The 27,424-nt window shown below is 35.5% G+C and overlaps 2 protein-coding genes and 1 long non-coding RNA gene across 3 annotated transcripts in view; 1 reads left to right on the top strand and 2 right to left on the bottom strand.

Moving 5' to 3' along the window:
• LOC127716481 (pleiotropic regulator 1-like) overlaps positions 1-27,424 on the bottom strand; it is a 474,697-nt gene that overhangs the window by 39,186 nt on the left and 408,087 nt on the right. The gene's annotated exons all lie outside the window — the stretch shown is intronic.
• LOC127716495 (uncharacterized) lies at positions 1,825-10,775 on the bottom strand. Its single transcript, XM_052222726.1, has 7 exons — positions 10,540-10,775; positions 7,019-7,176; positions 6,113-6,318; positions 5,572-5,675; positions 4,943-4,988; positions 3,206-3,378; positions 1,825-2,343 (listed from the first exon to the last, which is right to left on the bottom strand). The coding sequence occupies exons 2-7, from the start codon at positions 7,142-7,144 to the stop codon at positions 2,039-2,041; spliced, it is 960 nt and encodes a 319-aa protein (XP_052078686.1). The 5' UTR covers positions 7,145-7,176; positions 10,540-10,775; the 3' UTR covers positions 1,825-2,038.
• On the top strand, positions 7,183-23,960 carry LOC127716534 (uncharacterized). Its single transcript, XR_007988985.1, has 2 exons — positions 7,183-7,658; positions 23,317-23,960. It is a non-coding gene; the product is annotated as an uncharacterized LOC127716534 (long non-coding RNA).

Genomic DNA, 27,424 nt, shown 5'->3' with positions numbered 1-27,424 from the left:
AGTTATTTTGTTTTAGTTTAATCAGAAACTTTGCAAAAATGGGAATATTTGTAAAAATTTGAAATTTCGGATCGTGAAAGATCGAGTACCTCTTTTTGATGATCGTGAAAACATTCGTGAAAGATCTGTTGACGCTTATTCGTTATTGCGAAAATCCACGAAAACGATCAGATCATTCTTTAAACACATGAAAATTTGTGTATTTGTCATTGGTATAGCAAAAGATTGGATATGCATGACTTATTTCGCTTCACTTTTGTTTGTGAATAGAGCTATGATGTTTCAATGCCATTAGATCTGATTATTTGATAATACCACACATACTAGTTGCCCTATAACATTATATGCTCGTATTTCCGTCCTGCATAAGTTTTATGTCGAAAATTAAGATTGTCTCATCTGATTTCCATTAATTTTTATGCACAGTCATTTCTATAAATATAAGATCCTTGTTGATTTTTGTAAAAATTGGAAGAACAAAATTGTTTAAAAAACCCACAGGAAAACCATTTTCATATTCCTGACTCTGCACATGCATTTTTCTTAAGAAAACGGTGAGTTGAACCTGGCTTTCTAACTAGCTAAAACACCCACTTGTATAACAATTGTTTAATGTTCCAAAATATTGCCAAATTGGGTGAGCAACCCAAATAGACAACATTGGTTAACGTGGCCATAATTGGGACCCAGCAGCCAAAACTGCGTAAACATACATCACAGACATACAACTCAATTGAAATAAACGTTCAAACACACATACAATTTACAGAGACGGCAACAAAAACAGTTTTGTAGCTGATAATACAATCAGTATAGTCACGCCTGGTAAACCATCATATCTCAACCAAATGGTTAAGCGAGAAAAAAGTTATCTTTCTGTGTTTTCGTACAAAAGGAAATATTTACGAATTCTAATGTGTTTTAGCAGTTTTTACTTTTTGTTTCATATACAAATTTTCACGTGTCTGAGTAATTGCCTGACATTTTGCTCTGCATTTTGATTTTGTTAAGTTTATCATTTATCATTGTCATTATTATACTAGTACTCCACTTTATATTCGTTCATCTAACAAACATTTCCTTCACATTTGTTAATGTACTTCTAAACAGAATGACTTCATCATTGGTCAGCAGCTTGACTATGACGAGTTGTGACGTGTGACCATTTTCAGATCTGTCAGACACCTACTTTGATTTGTTTTCAATATGGTGAATGAACTTACAAGTCACAAATTTCTTCAATACTGCTGAACAGAATCACTTTACCAGGTCATCAGCTTGGTAGTGATGAGGTATAATATATGTTCGCTTTTCCGATAAGTTAGACATCTTCTTCGTGTTAACTATTACTTTAAACTACGAGTTGATGCATGATTAAAGCAACAACGCATGTACTTTTCATTTTAGTATTTATGATTGATTGATTGATCGGTGTTAAACGCCACTTTCAGCACAATTGTGCTATTTCGTAGCGGTCAGTTTTTATTGGCGGAGTAAGCCGGAGTGCACCATCGACCTTCGGCAGGAAAACTGAGTCGAGTCAATTAAATTTGGGAGTCGAACGCACATGCCATTGCGGGATTCGAAACCCACAACATCAGTGTTCACAGGCTAGTGATACAGTAGTTGGACTACTTAGACCACTCAGCCACCGACGCCCTTTTTTAGTTATGAAAGGGAGCGGGTTAAGTTCGTTTTACTATTAAGTCGAGATTTAAAGTTGTATTTCCAAATACCAGTCAATTTCGCTGTATTCATTTTATAACATGTAAAGAGATTTTCTGCAAATTTTCTGCAGTATAATTATTCAATAACCACTAATAATCTCAGTTTTTTTTATTTTATTCACTTAAAAATATAACATAAAAATAAAACATATCAATGTTACAATCAATATGTTAGCTGCATAAATTTTAACAATATAACACTGGCCTTGGTTATTTTTTTTCATAAAACATTTCTTTTTGGAATTGCATCAACGCAATCTTGAGGCATTCCTAATACTGATTGCGGCAGGACACTTATTTAATATCACAGTTTATCGAAATGGCCTAGTCGTTTCATCATATGTATTACAGAATTGCTTTGCTACTTTTTGAAGTTTCAACCGTTGTAAAGTATCGATGAATCGTAACATTGTTGCATCTGATGCTTTTAAATGTTTCCATTTGAGTAATGTTTCGTATGCTTGGGATTTCACATCAGATTTATTATTTTCTATAATAATTTTAATATCATTGTCTGGTATCCCTAGATCTATACCGATATCGTAAAAAATACTGTTCACGGCAATATGCTTACTTATTATTCGTGCATGTGCTTCTGATATCTCTATTGTACAATCTGAAATTACAACAGAGTTTGTCATCTTAAGAAGAAGAAAATCAAGATGAATAAAGGTCATTACACTTAGGAAGCAATATGTAATTCAGCAACACTATGAGTGCCAAATGTGGAGCAGAATATGCTTACCATTTCGGAGCACCTGATATCACTTCTGTCTGTAGTATTCGCGTTGCTCAGTCTTTAGTTTTTTTAAAGAAGTGTTTTATAGGCTGTTGTTTGACTTTTGTTCTTTTTCGTTTTTTGCCATGATTTTGTTGGTATCTCTTTGACTTATGAGTTTTGATTCTTCCATTTGGTATCCTCCGCCTCATTTTATGCAATATGATGAATAATTTGCTGGCCCTATTATACCAGGTTTGATTGCATGTTTGTAGAACGAGGTTAAATAATAAGTCGAATATGAACAATAGAAAGACTACTGAATTAGCATAAAATAAAACAGGGTTGTCTTTTGGTGCGTCTGAAGGTTAAGCGGTTTCAGTAGTGGTATCCGTCATTAGGAACAAATTGAAAAAGCTGTGAACAGAGTCATTGTAAAGCAAACTAGGTTTTAACTCAGCCTATCCTTTCCTTAATAATTTACTTGAATATTAGGCTGTTGTTCACATCGCATGCAAGGTCTGAATCAATTTGTTTCTAATTGATTTTACAGTAAACAATATAAACATAAGGAGATGTGGTATGATGGCCAATGAGACAACTATCCACCAAAGTTCAAATGAAGTGGATGTAAGCAATTATAGGCAACCGTACGGCCAACTTGTTTAAGTTTAATTTAACTGATAAATTGTTACTCAAAGGCGTTTTGAAAAATTCACTTTTATTTAGTTTAGACGCTTTTATGATGTGCATGACTTACCATAACTTTCTATAAATGAATCTACAATACTTTTTGAATTAAATATATTTTCATCCCCATCTGTCTCGACTGTTTCTTGACTGGATGATAGAAATGTGCTGTCTGTCGTCTTACTTGATGACAATGACGAATTTCCTGATGATTCTGCCGCTAAGAGTCCTTTTGAAATAGCACTGTTAAATTAAAATAATCATAATTTTCATTACATGTCTGCGTTACTTATTATAGTTCTGTGTTACGGGTAGCACATCCGTTTACAACCGTTACATGTCGACACGGAATATGGCATTGGGCACGATATATCAATACCGAATGAGGTCAAAGTTGTGTTCATAACAAAGAAATGTTTTGGACACAGTAAAGCACGGATATGATAGTCATGATTGCAACTCGTGCCTTTGGAATAAACTTATTAGGTTCGCTTTAGACTTAAAGTAGGGAAAGACTAAATTGTAAAACGTTTGAAAGCCAAAAGCAAAAAAAAAAAACAAATGAGTCCAGACCGTCTGAGGTCAACTTTGCCTGACAGGATCACTTATGAGTTACGCTTTTGTAATTTTAACACAATTCTATCAACTTTGAATTCTTGAACAGAATTTGTCAGGGTACACAGTGATCTTATACTATGTCCCATTCTGATTCAAACTGGATGAAAAATTAAAATCACTTACCATCTAATAGGGTATATTTCAACTGATTAGTCCCATATTGCCGTAAAAGAGAGGCGAAAGATACCAAAGGGATATTAAAAAAACTCATAAATTGAAACAAACTGACAATGCCATAACAAAATACGAATAATGATCAAAAGACAAACAACAGTATACAAATCACAACATAGAAAACTAAAGACTAAGCAACACGAACTTCACCAAAAACCGGAGGTGATATAAGGTGCTCCGGAAGGGTAAGCAGATCCTGTCCACATGTTGCACCCGTCGTGTTGCTCGTATAAGGTACAAACCCGGTGATAAATCTAATTCGGTATGTCACATGGAGTGTAAAAGCTATTATAAATTAATTTGAAAACATTTTGTCTCGAGTTAACGATTTCATCATAAAATAAATGGGGAATGTGTCCATGGGACACAGATGATGCCCCCGCTTGCATATAAGATTATAAAGAGACATAACTCAACAACGGTAAAAGTGACACTACCCAAATCTGTTCTTCATCTGTGTTTTGTGGTAATAAGCATTGTGTATAAGTTTCATAACATTTGCTTGAGGTAAACTTAAGTAAGAGAACAAAAAGAAAAAATTCGGCAATTTTTCTAATTGTAAAGGGGCATAACTCTAGAACAGTAAAAGTGAGGCCATCAAAATTCATACTTGATCTATGTGGTAATAAGCATTGCATATAAGTTCCATAACATTTGTTTGAGGAAAACTAAAGTTAGAGAACGGAAACGAAAAATTCAGCAATTTTTCCATTTGTAAAGGGCATAACTCTAAAATGGTAAAAGTGACGCTACCCAAATTCAAACTTAAACTGTTTTTTGTGGTAATAAGCATTGTGTATAAGTTTCATAACATTTCGTTGAGGCAATTACTAAAGTTAGAGAACGGAAACCAATTTTAGGACGTACGTACGGACGTACGGACGTACAGACGGACAAGGGTAAAACTTAATGCCCCTCCGCTACGGCGGGGGCATAAAAAATAAAATATCCCAGCAATAAAAAGTTCGTCTTTCCTATACTTTTATAATAGAATACGTTTTTGATAAAAACTCACCTTTTCGTCTCTTCATTTTGATTTCTGACATTTCTCCGTTTCCTCCCTTTCAGATAAAAAGAAAAAAATATGATTTTTTTTAATTAGACAAATGTGAATAATCAAAAGCTAGCAAAAGAATAAAATGAGTTAGTTTAAGACATGCAAATACCTTTAACAATAGCATGTCAGTTTTGTTTAATTAAACTGTATAGCTAACTATATATAATACAGCAAAGCAATATCACAAGTGGAAATGTGAAATGTCACATTGTCCAAAGTCAATGGACTCATTGGACTGCATGTTGTGTATTTGTAAATTCAATTATATTGCTCATCATTTGCGTTATGTGTTGTTTTTTCTTAATAAAATTTCGGATACGTACAATTCCAGTTATGTAAATGAGCTGTTGGTCGTCTTACTTCATGATCATGAATGTCAAGGTTACGCTATACTGCTTTAGGATCCCAATTAATCAGATTGACCAGAGCCCCTTATGTATCAAGAGAAAAAACAGAAGGTATCGAAATATTTATAATGCATTTTCCCCTATTATATATAACTTCTTAATTGTAAACTATCATTAGAAAAACAAGAAACAATTTACAAATCCCCTTTCAGTATTTATATTGACTAATGAAATACTCACTGAGATTTCGATACACCACAATAGCCAACAGTACAGCTAAGACACAGCAAACGACAGAAATACATATAATGGGTGTCAGATGTATCTGTTGCCGAGAGTCATGTCTAAAACAATAAATCATCAAATTATTTCAAAAAGGGTTTTGATTTTTTTAAAGTATATTTTTGGGGGAGGGGTGCTTTTTCTTTTGGTAATTATTTTTTTCAATTTGGTTACACAAAGAATTTTTAAAGTTCATTTTGCCGAGTTTTAAATGCCATTGTTTCAAGCAATCTTAACTATACTGTGTTTCCTTTCTACTGGTTATAAGTCTTAAGTAAACAAAATAGGGATAGGGAGTCATGCACACGAAACCAAACTGTTTACTAAAAACTTATGTGTCACAATTTGTTAAAGGATCGCTTCTTTTATTGTGTTTTCAGCTGAACAACATATATCTTCAATTATGAAATGAGCGAACGGGTTCATGAAGATTAAGATGTTGTCTCATTACAAATAAATTGAACATATCCGTAAATTATTTAACTTTCTTATTTCTTACATGGTTGACTTTAGCTTAATTTTTCCACAAACTGTATCTTGTTTGGATGTACAATTCTGTGTTTCATATACCCCTTTCTTCTTACAATCTGTACAACGTAAACATTCCTCAAACGATAGGTGGTTGCTATAGAAACCTGGTGGGCATTGGATACAGTGAAGACACCCTAAAGCACCATGCATTAGGTCGATTTCAAACTGTCTTTCCTGAAATAAATATATACATGCATTAATAAAATTGTTGCATCTCCATTTTATAATCATTCTACCTGTATATATTGTTGATAGCTTTAGACCATGTCATTGCTTAGTTGATTTTTTTTTCTTCACTAAAATATATGTAAAACAATAACAACAAACAGAAATCAACACGTTTTTAACAATTGTAAATGTATATTTTAAAACTGTTTTAGCTTACTAGAAAAGGTGCTGTGACAACATGATAAATTTCTTCTGAAAACTAAGGCAGCATTATGTTAGTGATAGAAAGGGACTTAATTGACATTGGAACAGAAAAATACTTAGCTGTACTGACATCAAAATTAATATAGTTTATAAATTATTAATACATTTATGGAACACAACACTTAAGATATGTTTCATTAAGTTAGACTGAAAAAAAACTGGAAAGGATCTGTATTGGATTAACTATATAGTCTAAAGATTGTTTGATAATTGTGTTTATCATCACACCCTTCTGTTCAGTTTGTATTGCCGAAATATTTAGTTTAAGGATTGACTGTATATGATATGCCTTTCTTGTTTTTCTAGAGATCTGTCTCATTAGATTCTTCTTGTTCGTCCTTTTATCGTTTGAGCTTTCATTCCAAATAAACCTTTTTATTCTATTTCGTTGATGTTTGGTGTATACCTTTTATTATATTATTATAAGTAAAAACATATATACCGTGAACGGTGCCAGCCCTAATCCAGGGAAACATTGGTCACATGTTTTACAGAAGTCGCCTTGTCTAACATAGTGCTCATGTTGAATATAGTTGCAATATGTTATTTCTCCGTGGGTAGGAGGCATGGTTAGTTGGTAAGGGTATCAATGTTCTAAGGCTGAAACGGAAAATACAGCCGTCACATTGTTAATCAAGTCACATGGCAATATAAATTGTAAAAGTTAAAATACATAAAAAAAAAATTCCATTTACATCTGTCATATACAACAAAAAAATTAAGACCCGTAAACACTTCAATATACCACTCCCACTTGTTTACGTACTTTAAATATCAAATTGTTTGGATAAAATGTCTAAACAAAAAAATTATATCATACTCTATGCGAGTCTTGTGTGTGATCATTCAAACACGACAATTTTTCCTTTGTACTTTGTATGTAATGAATCATCGATCATTGACGTCAGTAAGTATAAGTACTGACCTAAAAAATATACTTAGTACTAAACTTGTTTACATGTATGTCATAAGATCTTTGGTCACAAAGTTAAATCTCGAGTAAAACCCGTTTCCGATAAACTGTCTACGGTATAACACATGGGTTAAAAAAATAACCTTGATCCTATGATTCATTGATAAAGGTGCGTATAAAATGTTTAATCACATTTACTAGTTGAATAGTCGGAGTATCGGTCTCGTCTATTAAGCTTAATGATTATGACAAAATAACAATCATTAAAAAATCTGATAAAAATAATATATACTTTAATTTATTTAAAATACAAATATTATATCGCCCCGTTTTTTACGTATACTATATACAAAACAATTAATTTAGCAAAGCAATATTACTGCTTAGTTTAAAATGTGCGATATTGTCAGTTCGATTTAAACTCGTTATTACCTCACCTGACCTAAAGGCAAAGATTGTATACTAGTGTCATTATGTTGCGTCCGTCGTCCGTTGTACGACGTCCAATAACTTTTACAAAAACAATTCTCATCTGAAACTATTTGGATAGTTAGAACCAAATTTGGCCACAATTATCCTGTATGGTATCTAGTTTAAACATGTTTAATAAAACAATCTTTCAACCAACATGGCCACCAACGTTAAAAACAAGGAATTTTGGAGTTAGGTTTCCTTTAAAAATTGACGCAAAAGGTATCATTATTGTAAGATGGACAGAACAATAAAGATAAGATTATTTATACAACAAATGAAATAAACAGTTAAACAAAGGCATGGAACTTCTTATTGAAAAAATGTTAAGGCCACGCCAAATTAATACCTCGTTCATCGGATCCCCGCGTGTTGTGAAAGGTCGACGAGAAAAAAGGTATTTTTTTTTTCAAAAACCCGCGTCCAGTACGGAGCCGCGCGCGTCTGTCTCCAAATTTATGTAACCAAAGTTTTAATCAGATGTGCGTTTGAAAGTAACGCCATACATACACGGAAATTGACATCAAAAACGATATAGATCTAACAATCACAACGTTATTTATTATGGACAAATATAATATGATGTATATTCTAAACGTAAGACATGCGTGGGATATTTGTAGTTACAGTAGTAACGCAGGCAACGAACGACCTTACTACCAAACACAGCAGTGGAATGATTTGGACAATTCTTTAAACCATATGTTTGAAGTGTTCCGTGCAAGACCACAATTTGCACAAAGCACCAACGCCTCCGAATTGAAAAATTTAAATGATGACAATATAACATGCATGAAAATAAAAGATAATTCCGAAGATGACGGTACATGCATTGAAATGGCACCGCAATGATACTACATGTATTATATTTTTTTACTTTTTTTTATCTTTTATAATAAAAGTTTTTTTCCCATGAAACCGGCTTTCATATGATATTTGCTTGCATTATTACAAAGTTATAAAGCATGGAATTTGACAAGAAAGTGTTTGTGGTATGGCCTTCAACACACAGCAATATCCCAATATACATAAAGATTTGATTGCTGTTAAGTTCTTCTTTCCCCCAAGGCTGACTGGGGAATAGAAATATGGTCACCATTGGTCTTCCTCGAACCGGCAGTTAAACCCTCACCAGAGTGGGGCGTTCATTTGGCTGTGCGGGATGTACAAGTTCGCAGCCACGTCCGGTCAGAATGGGACGTTAAATCTGATGCCTCGTGTAAAGAGAGTGCCACGCTCTTTGCACGTTAAGAACCTTTGTAACAACTGTTTGAGTGGTCCGTAAGTGGCCTGTTGCAAGGCTGAATATCTGTCCCGGTCAAATGTACCCCCATTTTCCCGTGGCGGTCCAAATTTCACCGACTTTCATCCTGGACGGCCTCTGTTACAGGACCTACACATTGTATTTATTGTTAATTTGTTCTCGTCCTGAACATGCATGAAATATTTGCCACTTGATGTTAAGCAACCAACAATCAATCAATCATATAAAATTCTTTAGGAAAGCAATGACGAAGTGGAATGTATTGAAATGTGCCTTTTGTTTAATTAGTATTTAGCATCTGGTGTGATGCATTTAAATATGCAGTAGTATAAATTGGTGTGGTTTTAAAGGACAGTCCTTTATAAATTTTCATCTTGTTGTATACACAAATATGTATGGTTGTATATAAAAGCTTTATACATGCATATATTCTTTGCATACGCTTATTTTAAATGACATACCATTCTATATGTGCCTGTGCCAAGTCAGGAGCTCAGTGTAGTTCACTGGTTGTTGTTGGTTCATGTCTGTCAAATTTGTTTTTCGTAAATGTTTTTTTATGAATTAGGCCGTTAGTTTTCTCAATTGAATTGTTTCATATTTTTCATGTCAGGGCCTTTTAAAGCCGACTATACGGTATAGGTTTTTTCATTGTTGAAGGCTGTACGGTTGCAAATATTCATTTCATTTGAACTGATGAATAGTTGTTTTATTGGCATCCATACCACATCTCCTTATTTTTATAATGCATCAGTTATAACTGACATCAAACATGGATGTCTACCTGTTCAATGCTGTTGTACATTTGCACGTTAAGCTGCATCTTTATTTGAGCAGACTACACGAAGTTGTAGGTTTTGCTGCTAGTTAACCATTTTTGTACTTGAAATGTTGTGAAAAGATTCAACAGGGTGTTTGAGAACAAATTAAGAAGCAAAGTAGGGAAATATAGGAACTAGGACATGAGAAATATAAAAAACATGAAGCACCAAAACTGTGTAAATTTCTGATCGCTCGCTTGCACAAGATGCTTTTCATAGATTTTATTTTTTTAATATTTCAAAAATATTATCGCTCGCTAGTAAAAAATGCTTTCGCCTGCCAAAAATCAAACTTCGAAAAAAAAACAAATAAAAAAATTTCGCTCGCTCGCTACGGAAAGTGTCCGAAGAACTAGAAATTAATTTGGTGTGGCCTTAGTTTCATCATTCTCATAGAGTTACACTGTAAATGATGGATATTGTCAAATTGGTTGACTGTAACAAGACATTTTTTTCACAACACTTAAAAAGAAAATATAAAAAAAAATACCAACCTTCTTCGAAAAAAAATTCCTTTACAAAAATCACTTATTCGCCAATCGGCAGAACTGTAAACAGCACATCCAAAATGAAGTTGTTCAAAAAACTTATCGCACATTAAAGTTATAAAGTCACACAAATATGTACATGTAATAAATTAATATAGGAACGTGTCACATATTCGTTCACAAGCAAAGCAGTTTAAACTACGTTTAACAAATATTAACGACAACATGGGTGTTTTTTCAATTGAAAGCTAATGTATATTGTGAAATACCATGTGCTCCATATTTGGTAAACGTCCTAAATAATAACAGTACCTCGTCCAATCAAATACGTAGCACATTTCCCACGTTTACCTGTGTATATTATTGTGATATGGATTGCCACGATTGTTTATTAAAGTGCCTTAAGTTACTAGATTTTGTGAGGTCATGATAACGCTATCTTAATTCCGGGGAACTTGCATATATGTCTGTTAATTGTCTCTAAAATAACTCTTGCTACATATTATTGTAGTTTACTTAGTAGATACGTATTATAACTAATAATTTATTTTTCCAACATAATTTTCTTTTCCCTCATGCAAACACGGTTTATAATAATTGTTGCTTTTCTTTTATAGCAATCCAATTCTTCCTCACCTTATTTTCTACAAACCATATTCCTTTCACTTTTACATTTTCTTTTATAAATTTTTGCAATGTTGTATTTTTTATTGTCTTTAAATTGGTGATGTGATTTCCGAGTATTATCACTCAATACTAATACTTCTAATACAATGAAATGCTCCTAATTGTACTAACTTACCAAATATACTCTGATACTCTCTGGTTAAGTTCTAGTACAAGCGTTCTCATTCCCGCCAATACGCCAACTCTCGTTACCTGGTAACTATCTGAGATCTTATCCTGAGCTGGGTAGTTTACCATGGATCATTCCGGGAACCGGGCTACGCGGTATATCTAACTACCGTACTGTCTACATAGTAATGTCACGTCCATTATACCATATTACACAACACTCCCCCCCCCCCCACTTTGAAAGGAGTGAGTTTACTTCCTATTCGAATATTCACTATCTTCCTTTAGTCCACCCCGTCTGGTCGCACCACGGGGATACAAATAAATCTCCATATATATAGTTATATATATTTTCCAATGTTGACATATTAACAACATACATATATTTTAAAATTCCACAATTGCTCCGTCTTCGCTCTGCGGAGTTAATTTATAACTATCATATCATTCCTTGATATATATATATAGATGTATTAAACACAATCTATTCACATCTGATGTAATTTCCAATCACAATTTACAACTGATTTTCTATGTCCACATGAATCTGCTCTATTTACATTTCAGAATAAACCTGTCTCCTGCAGGCTGCTTAACTAATATATAACACAGTTCACTATTTAGCCATATAGACTTTTGCCATTCTCCATGGTTAATGCAAAAATTTCAGCCACTGGCTGACCCCTTAAACCTGCCAAAATCATGGCAACTTGTCCAATTCTCCGCGGATTATTAATCCGTATGTTGGAAGGAATTGTGCAGTAGGGCGAATCAGTCTCTATTAAAATACGATGATTTGGAACATTCCTGGCGGCATGTATCTGATCCTCGTGGAATTCCTTTACCTTTAACGAAAAACTAAAATACGTATTTGGAAATACCCGACGCCAAGTGTCCATTTGTGTTGTGCTGCCATGAAAACAATGAAGATGGATTTTTTGTTCAGGTTCGCATTTGCTTTGCACTATTTCTAAAGCCCTGGTGTAAACTGCTTCAGACATTGTTTCCGTGGCCTGGCCACGCAAATGCAGAATGACTGGTTTGTTTGGTCTCGCCAAACCCAACAATTTGTCCAAAATTTTCTCTTGGGACACCCAGTGTATTGGATTTACGGTTCTGTCCAACCCAATTTCACCTAGCGCAGATACGCGCATGTCTGATAATGCCTCTTGCATCGCTGTAAATTGGTCATTGTAGAAATATGGGGCAGCTTTTGGATGCAGTCCTATGGCAATTTTCCATTTGGAGGTGTCCGGTAAAACCTGCGGATAAGTATCCGGATCACAATAAACCATTACCCCTCCAACCACCTCAACTGAAATATCTGGCGGTGGTATCAATTTCTCCTGTAAATATTGTTCCACAGACATCGCCAAGGAACCTGTGAGTAAAATACTGGCCCTGTCTAAATGAAAATGGCTGTCAAATGCCTCTGACACAAGTGTAACTTTTTGTATACGTTTAATGTTATTGTTACTATCTGATGCAGGATTCGATACCTGTATAACAGAATGAACCGGCATATCCGTCTTTCGGCTTTTATTTTCTGATTCTGAACGGGAAGGATCGATCCCGGGATTGTCTTTTCCTGTTTAAAATTTCCCTGGCGTCCATAGGTTTGCCAGCATGCTGACTCTGTAAATTACTTAAAGTCTTCACTACAGTTTTAACTGTCGGTGGATTGATTTCACGGGCCCTGCCCGATAGAGTAACCATCTGTCTTCCCTCTGTTGGACGACTGCTCTTATAGGATTTCGGCAGTGGTAGGTTTACCAACATCTCCGCCTTCCTCTTTACTGGAGACTGTTGTTGCTGTCTTGGGGGCAACACATACTCAGTTCCAATTCTGCGGAATTCCGCCCTCCTACTTGGAGATAACTGTGAAAGCAGTGTTATTAGGATACGCCACTGCATTAGAACTGCTGGCGAATTCACAGGATACAGCGTATAAATGTCCTCTGCTGGTGGGTACCAGTTCATTACCGCAGTTAAATTCCTCATCTGGTCCTGGCATCTTTGCATCATTGTGCAATTTCGTGGCAAGATATTGTTACTATTTATGTAACGCACCAAATCATACACTGTAGCACGTGGACCAACAATCCACGAAGCCGATTTCTGGATGGCTGCTCCTCTTAGTTTTTGAAAACCTGGCTCCTTCTCAAATTGATCCAAGGGACGGTCTTTAAAAATATATGGCAAGTGATACTGCCAGCAGTGGTGTTTTAACTTTTTGGTCGATTCTCCACACGTTAGTATTGGGCACGTAGAATGTTTATTGCTGTCATGGTATTTTCTAACATCAGGCTGTTGAACATCCTGCTCCTGACTTAGCCCTTTGACTTCCGGCACCTGTACCTCGGTCCCTTTTGCTGCTGGTACTCTGACGGATCTGGTTCCAGAACCGTCAGTTGATATAACTATGTCTGCCTGGTGTTCTTTTTCAAGAATAACACGTGACGAATCACGTTCTTCTTCCACTGGGGCAGTAGGCTCTTGTGGAACCTGAATATCTGTCCAATCTATATAATTTATGTCATGTAGATCAAGAACATCTTCTGGACTTTCTACAGGTTCTGTCTTGAACTCTTTATCGTGACTTTCACGTACATCTCCCCGCTGTTCCCCCGGGGGGAAAGGCAATGGTGTCCCCTCATATGCCTCTGAAGGTGAAGGCCAACTGTTCTCATCACCCTTACTTGGCCTTTTACTCATGATTAATCAATCCAAAATACACAATCTGAAAAACACAATAAAAATTATTTATAACATATGCTAAAAATGTACATCACGCTACTGGTATTGCCTTAAAATATAAATTTACCTTGCGGTGCCAGAGTCCTGGCACCGTGGACATCTAAACTTTACCATAGTGTCCGCCAGCTCTGGTGTCAAATCTACACAAGCTCCATGGTACCACTCATCGCAAAAATCACACTGTATCATAAACAGTCCATCATCTGGTTTTCTGCACAAACAGTACAAGTCTGGATTAGTCGCCTTGGTTACATCTTCACCGTCCTGTAACCGGTGCTGGCACTGTTTTAACCAGGGTGGTACTTCTCTGTCTTTACATGGCTTTAAACGGTCATGATTTATTGTTAGTACAGTTTTTTGTAATTTTATCTTGTACACATACGAAGATAATTTGGCACATACAAGTCCTGGACCTTTCCAAAGTGGGTCCAATTTCTTCGCTCTACCTTTAATTTTTGCCGTGTCTAAAACATAAACTAAATCTCCTATTTTGTATTCTCTCTCCAGAATACGTACATCATAATCACGTTTCATGGTATTCTGTGTAGTTTTTAGCGTGTTGCGCGCTATTTCATGTGCAGATGTTATGGCATCTCTGAGTCTTATCACATACTCATCTTGTGACTCGTCTGTTTTAGCACCAGGTACACTGTACAACAAATCAACAGGCTGGTTAACCTCTCTCCCAAGCATCAGCATGTTTGGCGTAAAACCAGTACTTCTGTTAACTGACGATCGAACAGCTCCTGCCAACTGTGCCAAATGTTCATTCCAATTGTTCTGTTGTTTAGAAACGAAGCAACGGACGGCGTCCATTAAGGTTCTGTTGCAACGTTCTGCTTGTCCGTTTGAGGATGGTCTGTACGGAGTAGTTCTTGCTTTGTGCATTTGCAAGATTACACAGATGGATTTGAAAAGCTTGCTTTCAAAATTGCGTCCTTGGTCTGTAAAAACCTGAAATGGAAATCCAAAACGAGAGAAAAACTCGTTCACAGCAGCTCTTGCCGTATGTTCTGCAGTTTGTGCTGGTAACGGAATACATTCCATCCATTTGGAAAACTGATCAACCATAACTAGTACATGGGCATTCCCAAATTTCGTCTCTGGCAGTGGTCCTAGAAAATCTAAGTGGACACGCTCCATTGGTGCACCTGCATGAAACTGGGTAAGCGGACATTTAGCCTTCCTGTTTGGTTTCTTGTGTAAATTGCATGTACTGCATGTTTTGACAAAGTCTCTTATTCGTTGTGTCATACCATACCATTGATATTTCGTCTTGATTCTTAATGTGGTCCTATTCATACCTTGGTGACCTGTAGCAGGAATATCATGACATAATGATATCACTTGTTCAACAAGATCTCTTGGTACCACAAGTCTTGGTGTTCTGTCTTTCTTGTCCAAATTTCTCAATATTCCATTATCATCTAAATAGAACATATCTTTGTTTATCCAATATTTCTTAGCTATTGGACAGCATCGGAATATTGTAGCCTCTGATGGTTCTGTTTTGTCCCTAAACCATACCAACTCCAAGTCTGGGTCTTTAGACTGGTAATCTCGTAATTGCTCTGGTGAATAAGTACTAGCTTCTATACCTGTCTCAGTAATGGCATTTACATTTGGAAGGTCCAAATATGTCGAGTAAACTGACATACCAAGTGGTGTAGTGACTATTTCCACTGAACTGTGGCAAACATTTTGGTTCTGGCTTACTGTATCTTGATTGGTACTGTCAAATACTTGTGGCTGGACCGGAGATGTACCTAAATTCTCATTCACGTGACTTGTCACGTTCTGGTCCCTCTCTTGTGATATTGAACTATCTGGTCTAGCATTGTCCTTTATAATCACATTTGTATGTTGTGCATTGTCCTGTTTCATTAATTTGTTCTCAGAAATCAAAGAACTCGGTAGTACTGTAAGTGGTCCTGTATTGTGTGGATGCTCATAACTTTTACAGTCTTGATGTGAAGCTAAAGGAATAACGTTATTTACGTCTTCTTGAAAACCAAGCCAACTTTGGTGAGCACAAGTACAATAATCGCATGCTCCACAGGGTAGATTGTGTTTTAGCACGTTCCCAGCTGCTAATCTATTCTGTGAACAAGCTGAATCTGGCAGACGTGATAATGCGTCCGCATTTTGGTGTCTTTTACCTGGCCTGTGCTTTACTGTCATGTGATACTGGCTTAGCTCCTCTAACCATCGAGCTAGTTGTCCTTGTGGCTCTTTAAAGTGCAATGACCACGTTAAACTACTATGGTCTGTACGGACTATAAACTCTCTTCCTAAAAGGTAATGTCTATAATGTCTGGTGAATTTCACTACTGCAAGCAATTCTTTCCATGTCGTGCAGTATCGTTTTTGCTCATGGGTTAATGAAAAACTTCCGTAGGCAACGGGACGCTCTACACCATCTTGTACTTGTATTAATTCTGCGCCAATTGCGAAATTGGAAGCATCTGTGTCCAAAATAAACGGATCTTTATTGTTGGGTAATGCCAATAACGGAGTTGTTGTCAATGCCTCTACAAGTTTGTCAAAAGCCTCTTGCTCTGAATCTCCCCATTTGTACGGTTTCTTACCGGTCAATTGATACAAAGGGTAGGATAAATCTGCAAAATTCTTAATGAAAGTTCTATGATAATTAGCAAAGCCAAGAAATTGTTCAACCTCTCTTGTTGTCGTAGGTACTTTCCATTTCTTAACAACTTCAACATATTCACTGCCAATTGCCATACCATCTCTATTGATTGTTCTGCCTAAAAAGTCAATTTCCTTTTTAAAGAAGTCACATTTCCTGGGTTTCAATTTGAGCCCATACTCTCTGAAACGTTCAAAAACTGATCTTAAATTCTGTAAATGGTCTTCAAATGTCTTTCCCATTACTAGAATATCGTCCAGGAAGGCGAGTACAACATTCCATGTTAAACCTCTAAGAACGAGATTCATTACTCGTGAATATGTTCCAGGGGCATAGCAAAGGCCAAAACTCATTCGGACAAAGTGGAATAATCCATATTTAGTGATGAAGGCAGTCTTTTCCTTGTCTGAGTCCTTCACTTTAATCTGATAATATGCACTATTAGCGTCCAATTTTGAAAACCATTCGTTTTCCGCTAAAGTGTCCAAACATTCGTCTTTCAAGGGAAGCGGATAGACATCTTTTTTCGTCACGGAATTCAACTTCCGGTAATCAATGCACCAGCGCACGTTGCCATCGCGCTTGCGCACAAGTACTGGGGCAGATGCCCATTCTGACATAGATGGTTCTATGATACCTGCATCTAACATTTTCTTTAAATGGCTTTCTTCTTCGTGTGCAAAGCACATGGGTGTTCGTCTTATTCGTTGTTTGATAGGGCGCGCATCGCCTGTATCAATCTGGTGTTCAATGTGGTTAAATGTTCCCAAGTCAAAATCATCTAGTGCAAAAACATCAGCAAATTCATGAAGTAAATTTGCAACTTTGGACTTTTGATCTTCAGCAAGTGTACTGGATTTATCCAATATGTTCTGCAACTGTTCCGGTAGTGTATTGTTATCTCTGGCTATTCCAGTTGTTGCTACTGACGGGGCTGGCCCCGTTTCAACAACGTCAGCTTCAATTGCTTCACCTAAAAGAGTTCCCTTTTGCAAAACTATCTTGTTGTTGGTTACATTAAGTAAACTAACACATGGCAAAGAACTAGCATTGTAATAACCACGTGGGATTAACAAATCTATCTCTTTATTAGATTCAATTATAAAATCAGTTAACCCTGCTGACAAATCTGACTCTAATTGTACAACTGAATTAGGAGGTATGACTGTTCTATATGGAACGGTTATTTTAGCTACTCTTGCTATAACGTTCACAGGCGGTACCAGTCCAATATGTCCATGTACCAAAAAAAAAATTAATTTTCTGCAGTCTAAAATTACTTTTGCTTTGACTAGAAAATCAAGTCCTAACAGCATGTCATTATCAATAGGCGCAACATAAATATCTGTCCGATATGTTCTTTCACCAATTTGTAATTCAACTGGTCCCACTACAAACGCATCCATGTGCATACCACGCCCTGCTGCATGCATTGTTGCTTTTCTTTTCATGGGTGGTTTTTTGCTAAGAGATTCATAAACTTTGTCAGAAATTATTGTAACTTCTGCTGCGGTATCTACTACCGAAATTACAGGCTGTCCATGCACTTTTAAAGTGAATCGAAGCAAAGACGCTGAGCCTAACTGGCAAATAGTTCCTCCTAAGTGTACGGGATCTTGCAACTGAAGGTCAATTACTTTCTGTAAATCATTATCAGGCTGCGTTGTGTGCAATAGTGAATTAGACAGAGTATCTGTGGATGCTGACATGTCACATGTTTTCAACTGGGTAATCCCCGAAACAGGTGTCTTGTTTCTTTCGTTTGAAATGGTGTTTAACGTTAGGCGGTTAGGTGTGGTCTGAGTCAGGGTTCCGCCCTTTAGCCCGACTCTTTCTGGTTTAAATGGTCTGTGTAATTTTTTTCTGTTGATGAATGCAAGTCAGGACAGTCCCGTTGTATATGGCCAAACTGGTGACAGAAGTAGCAAGCCATATTTGCTAATTTTTCAGGTGGAATAGGTCCCCAGCGCCTTTCAAATGGCGATTGTCGCTGATTATCTTGCCTATTATCCATGTTTCGCCATTGTTGGCGATTACCTTGATTTTGTTGGCTGAATGGTTGGGTTGCTGGCTGGACTTCATTTTGAACAGGAAACTGTTTTGCCTGCTGTTGTTTTTGAAGCTGCTGTTTAATGTCTCCAATTTCCTGCTTATGAAATGCTTCCATAGCAGTCATTTTCTCTAGCAATGTTTCCATTTGTTTAGACAAATCGGACTTTGTGTCCGTCTTACCCATAGCGTGAACAGCTAGGTCGCTATCATAATCACTTGGTTCATCCTGATTTGGTGTTGGGTCACGTCTACCGGTTGGTTTACCAAATATAGCTGTGTGGTTATGTTGGAACCATTTTATCTGGTCAATTGCTGCTTCAACAGATGTTGGTCTGGCGGTGGCTCCATGTTGACCAGCTTCTTTATCTGAGCATCCCTGGCATATTTTCCAGATAGCTTGTGTATACATATAACTGTCGGGAAGATTTCTACAGGCTTTACAGGCTAACGAGAGAACTCGGTCTGCCCAATCTTCCAATTTCTCATTTGTATTTTGTCGTGCACTCATGAACTGAACTTGTAACGTCTCTGGTAAGTCTTGAAAATTAAACCTTTTCTCTAATTTGTGAATTAATTCAAAGTAATCCACGCCTTGGTCTCTATCCAGTAAATTTGCATAGTAATCACCTGCTTTACCATGTAAACACCAACACAGTTGGTCTTTTCGTTCCGTGGTAGTCCACGATAAACGATCAGCATACCTATGAAACTTGGTGTAAAAAGTTTTCCAACTTGAGGAACCATCATACTTCAGTCCTTTAGGTATTTCTAGGTTCTTTGATTTTGGCTTTGCTGGAGGCATTAATTGCGGCGACTCCCCATAACTTAAATATGGTCTTGGAGGGTACATATTTCTGTTTATTGTAGAAAATTATGTTGGATTTGGTGTTCTCAAGGAATATACTGGTTCCCTAAATATTTCTGGTGAAGGTATTCTGCGACGGATTTCAGGTGAAGGTATTCTGCGTCGGATTTCTGGTGAAGGTATATGTGATTCTACCTGTTGACGACGTCTTGGGACTGGAACTGGCCTTTCTAATCTAGGTTCGTGCTCGTTGGGCCCTTGCTGCCATCCCAATTGTTTTGTCTGCTGTTGTGTATTTTGATTACGTGAATAATCACGTTTTTCAATGTGCTCATTGGGACCTTGCTGCCATCCCAATTGTGATGTCTGCTGCTGTGTATTTTGGTTACGTGAATAATCACGTTTTTCAATGTTTTCCTCAACATTTAATCTGATACTTGGTTTCGTGTACCCTAATTCATCTGTTCTATGAATTTTGTCTGGCTTAAACTGTCGATCAATTGAAAAATCTTGAACTTTATCCTGGTCATCATACTTGGTTTGTAGTAATGGTTTTCTTTCATCAGGTCTTGACAATTTTGTTGAATACTGGTGGTCCCCATACTGCAAAGTGTAATTTAATGGCTTGCTCATCGCTGAACTGGGACGTGATAACTCACGTTTGACTTCCTCAGGTTCAGGTTTAAGCAAACATTCATCAGAAGGTGTGTCAGAATCTGAAAAGTCATTGATTTCTGCTTCTCGTCTTGCATATTCTGAATGAAATCCAGATGTTTTAACTTCACCATAATCAACATAGTCTTGTAAATCATAACTTGACTGAGTCCGTGATTTGTATTCTTGTAGCTGTGTAACTGGTGTAAAATCTATCAAATCCATCAAAGTTTCAGTAAGTCGTAGTCTTGGTATTTCAGAAAGATGCTCAAACTGAATATTACCATATGTCTCTCTCAAAGAGATAATCTTGTCAGCTGTGACATTTCCAACACCAGGTAACAATAATTAATCTTTGTACGCTCCTTCTGAAAAGCTAAGTCTGCCATTATGTTATGATAACACAAATGTAATTCAATTTAATCACTGGTTGCTGAACCAGAAAAAAAAAAATTAATGTGTATGTGCTATGTGGCAAACCACACAAAAAACGGCTAATTTTTCTGAAAATGGCTAATTTTCTCCAAATTGCTCTGATAACGGCTAATTTGTCTAATTTCTACACAAAACGGCTAATTTTAGCAAAACGGGCCACGTGAAACAATTTTCGAAAATAAATTTGCAAACACTGTAATTAACGCAAGTTTTTATGCTTATATTATCTCCGTGTTCAAACACTTCATAATATACCAAATATAGCAATATGAACTTCGCAATTACACGTGACGTACTCACTTCTGTGTCTCGATAAATTCGTCTTTTTAACACAGGAAACCCTGCTCGCCAAGCGCCAGTGATGTGATTTCCGAGTATTATCACTCAATACTAATACTTCTAATACAATGAAATGCTCCTAATTGTACTAACCTACCAAATATACTCTGATACTCTCTGGTTAAGTTCTAGTACAGGCGTTCTCATTCCCGCCAATACGCCAACTCTCGTTACCTGGTAACTATCTGAGATCTTATCCTGAGCTGGGTAGTTTACCATGGATCATTCCGGGAACCGGGCTACGCGGTATATCTAACTACCGTACTGTCTACATAGTAATGTCACGTCCATTATACCATATTACACAACATTGGTTTACCTATAGACAGAATTTCTTATTTTTTTAAAAATTTATTTTAGACCCCGAAACTGAACCAAAATATTCGAATTCCTGAACAAACTCAATATAATCATTTTGTTTGTCGTTATAGTCGAGCAATCATCAGCATGCTGTAATAATTTGAGTTTTTGTTTTACTATTTGGAACGCTTAATTCCTGTATTTTACTGCTATTTATTTTAACTATATGCCAGAGGTTCTATGACTAAGGCATAAAATGGCATAGATATGTCTAAACTATTTGACACAGCATCATTTACTTGGACCTTACTTTTTTATTTTACTGTCTATATATTTAAAGTAACACAGTTTATATATCCAAGCGGAAAGTTCACTTTCCCTAGTACTTTCAGAATAAAATTTGTTCAACCCTGTTCAATGCTTTCTCTTGATCAAAAGATATTATATTTAATAAATAACCCTAAATTTCGTTTTGGTCCATATATTCAAGCACTGTATCTATTGAGTATAGATTTTCAAATATACTTTTATCTGGACCTGCGCCTGTTTGAGATAGGTCGATCAATTAATTTAACACCTTAGATAATTTCTCTGAAAGAGTTTTAGTTATTATCTTGTAAGCAAAACACAGAAAGCTGATGGTCGCCATTGTTTTGGTTTATATGGTCTCCTTTATTTTTACAATCCCATTGACATATTCGTCAATTTTCCCAACCCAGAAACAGGGAAAATTAACGTTAACACATGCGTCTCATAATGGGATTTAGAATCATGTGAATAAATGCCGTTGACACATTAATTAATCCGTTCACCATGAATTTTTAGATCAATAACAATTGTTAAGTACCATTGCAATGTGACACGAACACGGTTTTAACCAAATCCCATAGATACCAGGCTTAAAATTGTGTACGCCAGACGCTGGTTTCGTCTAAAAAAGACTCATCAGCGACGCTCGAATCAAAACAGTTTAAAAAAAGGTCAAACAAAATACGAAGTTGGAGGGCATTGACGACCCCAAATTCCCAAAGGTTTTACAAAATATAACCAAGTTTTTTCTTATATTGTCAAATATATGTTTAATTTCTTTTTTCTATGACAATATGTGTAAATATTTCCCAACAACATCAATAATGAATAATAATCAATAATAAACTGGAATCTAAAAAAAATGTCTCTTACAGCCATTTGCTAGCTTTTCTTAAAGATTTAAGAGTTATATCTCTTGGAATGCCTTATATTTATTAAAACATTAGTTGTCTATTATCGAAATCCCTTTGAATTCTATAAAAGGTATTGTCCATTTATAGATAACTAGACTCTAGATTAATCAACGAGGTGCAAGCATCTCCGCGAAATATAGTATGCAAACACATTTGTTTATGTCTTTTCTTAGATTCCGTTATTTTAAATCATGATAACAGTTGTAAATACGGTTTCATTCCTAAGAGATGATTCAATTTTAAACAAAACAGCTGTTTTTGTTTTAGTAATCTGTTGTTTTGTGTTTTTTGTGGTTTGTTTTGTTTTGGATGGACTGGTTGTGTTGGGCTCGTTTAAACATTCTATAAAATACAGTTGCAATCAAGTAGTATCTAGTTAACCTTGAGCTCATTTGCTTTCATCGTATGATCACATTATATTTATTTAACGTTTACATTTTCCTTTTGTAATTCATTGAAAAGTTAGTTCGTTAAAGAAAATGCTCTACGTGAAGTCCTCCGGCGAAATAACATCTTGCATTTTAAAAACTAAACGACGAAATAGCAGTAAATTCTAACACAAAACTATAACTGTAATCATCAAAACTACACCAACCACCGAATTCAGCGATAAAACAGACATACAATAAACAAAGCTTAACACATAGTCTATATAGACTGTCTTGTTACAGTCACAGAATTCCAGACCTTAAGTGTATATTTTTTTTTAATTTGTGACAGTCTGTTATCCTATTCCAATCCGTTTTATGATATACCTAAGACTTTTGTTATTTCAGTTGATGGTCTAGAGGTGTGAGTCAAAGTCGGGCGACAAATGAAATAGAAAATGTAACACACCAGCACCGCAGATCTTAAATGAAACTAGAAATATTTTATATGGAGAATAGACTGAGATGCCTCTCGATCTAGATAGCGTTTTGACTTGGTTAAATGGACACAAAACTGTCCTAGATTACAATTATGGTAAGAGTAATCGATGCAGAAAAGGATATTACAAATGTGAAGTCGAGAGTGATATAACAAGAAGCAACATCTCAGGGTACAGGAAACTTATTTGATAAGATTAAGCTACAGAAATATAGCAGTTGCAAAAGGAGAAAACATGTTTTTAAACAGACATAACAGCATTATGATAGAATAACTAGATACTTAACAGGAGGAAAATACTACGTGGAAAGTAAAACTAATTGACATGCGTTATCGATTGATTATAAAAATAATATCCTTATATTCTCTGGAATGCAGGAACATAAAGATGAAAAGAGGATAGACAAATTTGCAATTCCTTATATTATGAGATGGGAATTGAACAAAAACTAAAATTTGGCAATGTTCATGACTTTGGTAAGAGTAACACAGTTTGGCGACTATGTTGAATGCATCTGTCCAATCGAAATTGAAATAAAGGATACAACAGATACAGTTAAGTCTGTCTCATATCTTGACTCAGTCAAAAAAGAGAATTTCAGCTTCCAATTTGTGAACTTTCAATTTCTATGAAGCAACATTCCAGTAACGCCTGCATATGAAGTATATATCTCCAAGTTGATACGATATTCCAGAGCTTACGTTACCTATCATGATTTCCTTGATAGAGGGTTGCTGCTCACAAGAAAGCTATTGAATAAAGAGTTCCAAGTGGTGAAGTTGAAATTGTCCCTACAAAATTTTTACCGAAGGCCATCAATAGTTTGTTAACCATTACTCAATGTCTGTTTCACAGATGACGACGGATATGTTCCTATCATCGTAACAACAATTCCTGCCTCCTTTTCCCCAAATGTGACCTACCGAATTAGACTTATAACCGGGTTTGGTACTTACATGAGCAACACAACGGGTGCCACATGTGGAGCAGGATCTGTTTACCTTTCCGGAGTATCTGAGATTACCCAGGTTCTTGGTGGGATTCGTGTTGCTCAGTCTTAGTTTTCTATGTTGGATACTGGTGTTTGTCTTTTGGTCTTTTCTTTTTTTGCCATGGCGTTGTCATTTTATTTTCGACTTATGAATTTGAATGTCCCTTTGGTACCTTTTGCCTCTCTTTTACAAGGACAAATATACACCGACTATAACACGATTTATGTGCGTCTGGAGGCAGAAATACAAAGAAGTTAATAATCACTTCGTGATCAACTCTATATAAACGTTGAGTTAGTATCAGTTCCTGAGGATTAGGCGCCTCTTGAAGAGTTACACAAATCAACTACCAGACAAGAAAAATCTTCACGAATTGACTTTACTCTAGAGAAAGATAGTTCGTGTAAATTCAGCCTTGGAAGAGAAAGTAACTATCCAGCTCAATCAACAGATTATACTACAAACACTCACTTGTTAAATAAAACCATTTTAACGTTATATATTTGTGAATTATAAGTAGACGTGTTCATTATCAAAAGGTATTGGACGTATATAAAAACAGAATAGATATACGAAATTTTGAAATTAAGCTGAAAATTATATATTTTTGGCGGAAAGAGAATAGTTTTATGTTTGAGAAGTTATGTTAACTGTTATTAATACAGATACTTATAGTACATAATCAAAGTATCTGCTATAACTATGACAGATAACAATTAAGTTCAACTTGTTGGAATTTTTATTTTTACTTTCTGAAGGTTTTCCATGTAAGAGATTCATCACAGTAAAAAACGTGATCTGAAATTTGAAGTCCGCAATTAGTACTCATAAGAATTCCAATAATTTTACTATACAAAAGCCTGCCATAACGAACAAATATATAATACAAGATAAAAATTTAATCATAACATGCCACAATCATGCATGCTATATTACAAAATGAATTGATCCTTGTTTCGATAGAATTGATTACAACGCAAATAGAAAAGATTTGAAATGGAAGTAAATGCATTTGTTAGGGAGCAGATAATTGAGTAGTAGTGCACTTACTAGACGAAAACATAATGCTGGATTTATATAAAAAGTTGTGTGTAATTTAGGTGATTTTACACCGTGTTTTTGACTCGGCGCTTGAAGTTGTTCAGTTTCTACCAGTAGTTTCATATTTCTGATGAATTGGTTGAAACAAAAATGTTTTAGAAGTTTGCAATTCTTAGCATAAGACGTCGATGTTATTCTTATATCGAAAAAAAAAACCATTGCCTCCTGCCTTTTCATCTGCGGGTACCAAGGATTTGTTTGTTATTAGATTCCTTTCGATGAGAATTTATAACAGATATTATGAAGTCTTATTGTGTTTGAATACTTTTTGGAAACATGTACAAAATGATCAGAAACCTGATCAGAAAAGTAATTTTATAGACACTCTGTCATTGTTCATTAATTAAATGATTTCTAATGAAGGTATCTTATGCTTTGAGTATCTTAAGTGAACGCTTCGGATAAACTCAATATTGTTGTTGGATATAGGATTTACTTACTGTAGCAGTGAAAGTCGTGTTGATGAGGAAGGGCTTGTTTCATTGTTTAAGGTATGTATTTGTAACATTTTCGAATGACTCGTGTTCTGTATATCATTTCTTCAATTAATAAAATTGATGTGTTTTTACTTTGGTGTAACTTAACTATGAGTGGCTGTTCGTGTCATTGGCGGTATAAACATACCGTATGAAATTTTCAACCCGTTGGGTTTTTACTTTCAACGCGTTGGTTTTCACTTTCAACGGGTTGGTTTTTACATTCAACGCGTTGGTTTTCACTTTAAACTTGTTGTTATCATTTTCAACACGTAGGTTATCATTTTTAACGCGTTGGTTGTAAAAACTAGCGCGTTGATTCGTAATTCATACGGTATGAAAAACCAACGCGTTGGTTTTCAATTCTTTACCGTAAGTTTTTCATTTCATACCGTAAGTTTTGCACTTTTGTCAACCAATCAAAAACTTTCTTACACAGTATTATCAAATATGGTTACACTAATGACTGGACCGATGACAGGACAATGACAATGACAGGACCGATGACAGGGCAATGACAGGACCAAATGAGAAATGCTAATAACTTTTTTATTTCTCAAAGGAGTTATCTCAAATTTGAAATATAATAAGATTTCATCACTTAATACATAAATGTAATAAAAAAAAAAACGAAAAAAAATATTAAAAGCTTGCGAAAACGTGACCTGACCAACGTTGACAATGACCTGACCAACATCGACAATGACAGGACCAAATGAAAATGCTAATAACTTTTTTGTTTCTCAAAGGATTTATCTCAAATTTAAAATTTAATTAGATTTCATCATTTAATACATAAATATAAGGAAAAAAAACGAAAAAAAAAGTATTAAAAGCTTGCGTAAACGTTACCTGACCAATTTTTTACTGATTCAAACATGGCAATCAACTTGATAAATTGCAGGTGGGTATACCATAGCAATCAACAAAAGGTAACCAGTTTTCTGTACATCTTCTGAACCATGCACCCATGCTTCATTCAATGTATAAAATTACATTTATATCCAATTCTGTGACTTTTAAATGACATTTTTTTTCATAAAAGAATTTCTGTGTACCAAGTTTTCATTATTTGTAGAAAAAAATATAGTAATTCTTCCAAATAACATTCCTACTAAAGGTCAGGGTAGGATTAGGTTTGAGGAAAAAACATTTATCTTTTGGTCACTGACTGCTTAATTATACATCCAAGTTGATTTCTTTGATCATTGGTAACCAGCAAGGATTATGGATATGTGCATCAATAATATAATGTTTTTGTTAGTCTCCGGGCAAACCAAAGATATGACTACATTGATTATATAGCAAGTATTAAAAAAGAGAGATGAGGCAAACTTAATTATAACATGTTCTGTGGTTGTTATTTATAGTAATTTTGAACAAATATTTAGGAGTTGAGCAATAAGGTGCAAAAGCACCTCTGAATATTGGCTGCTTCAACACCATG

Source organism: Mytilus californianus, unplaced genomic scaffold (assembly GCF_021869535.1).
Source record: "Mytilus californianus isolate M0D057914Y unplaced genomic scaffold, xbMytCali1.0.p SCAF_9, whole genome shotgun sequence".
Classification (NCBI taxonomy): Eukaryota; Metazoa; Mollusca; class Bivalvia; order Mytilida; family Mytilidae; genus Mytilus; species Mytilus californianus.
Note: the sequence above shows the minus strand (reverse complement) of the source record. Positions and strands in the feature narration are given on the sequence as shown.

What these genes read in the sequence shown, in the direction of transcription:
- LOC127716495 (XM_052222726.1), bottom strand. Translation starts at nt 7,144, where the DNA reads ATGCCTCCTACCCACGGAGAAATAACATATTGCAACTATATTCAACAT. An exon ending in TGTGGTGTATCGAAATCTCA is followed by an intron (nt 4,989 to 5,571) that starts GTGAGTATTTCA and finishes TTTATCTGAAAG; the next exon opens with GGAGGAAACGGAGAAATGTC. An exon ending in TTCATTTATAGAAAGTTATG is followed by an intron (nt 2,344 to 3,205) that starts GTAAGTCATGCA and finishes TTGTAATTTCAG; the next exon opens with ATTGTACAATAGAGATATCA.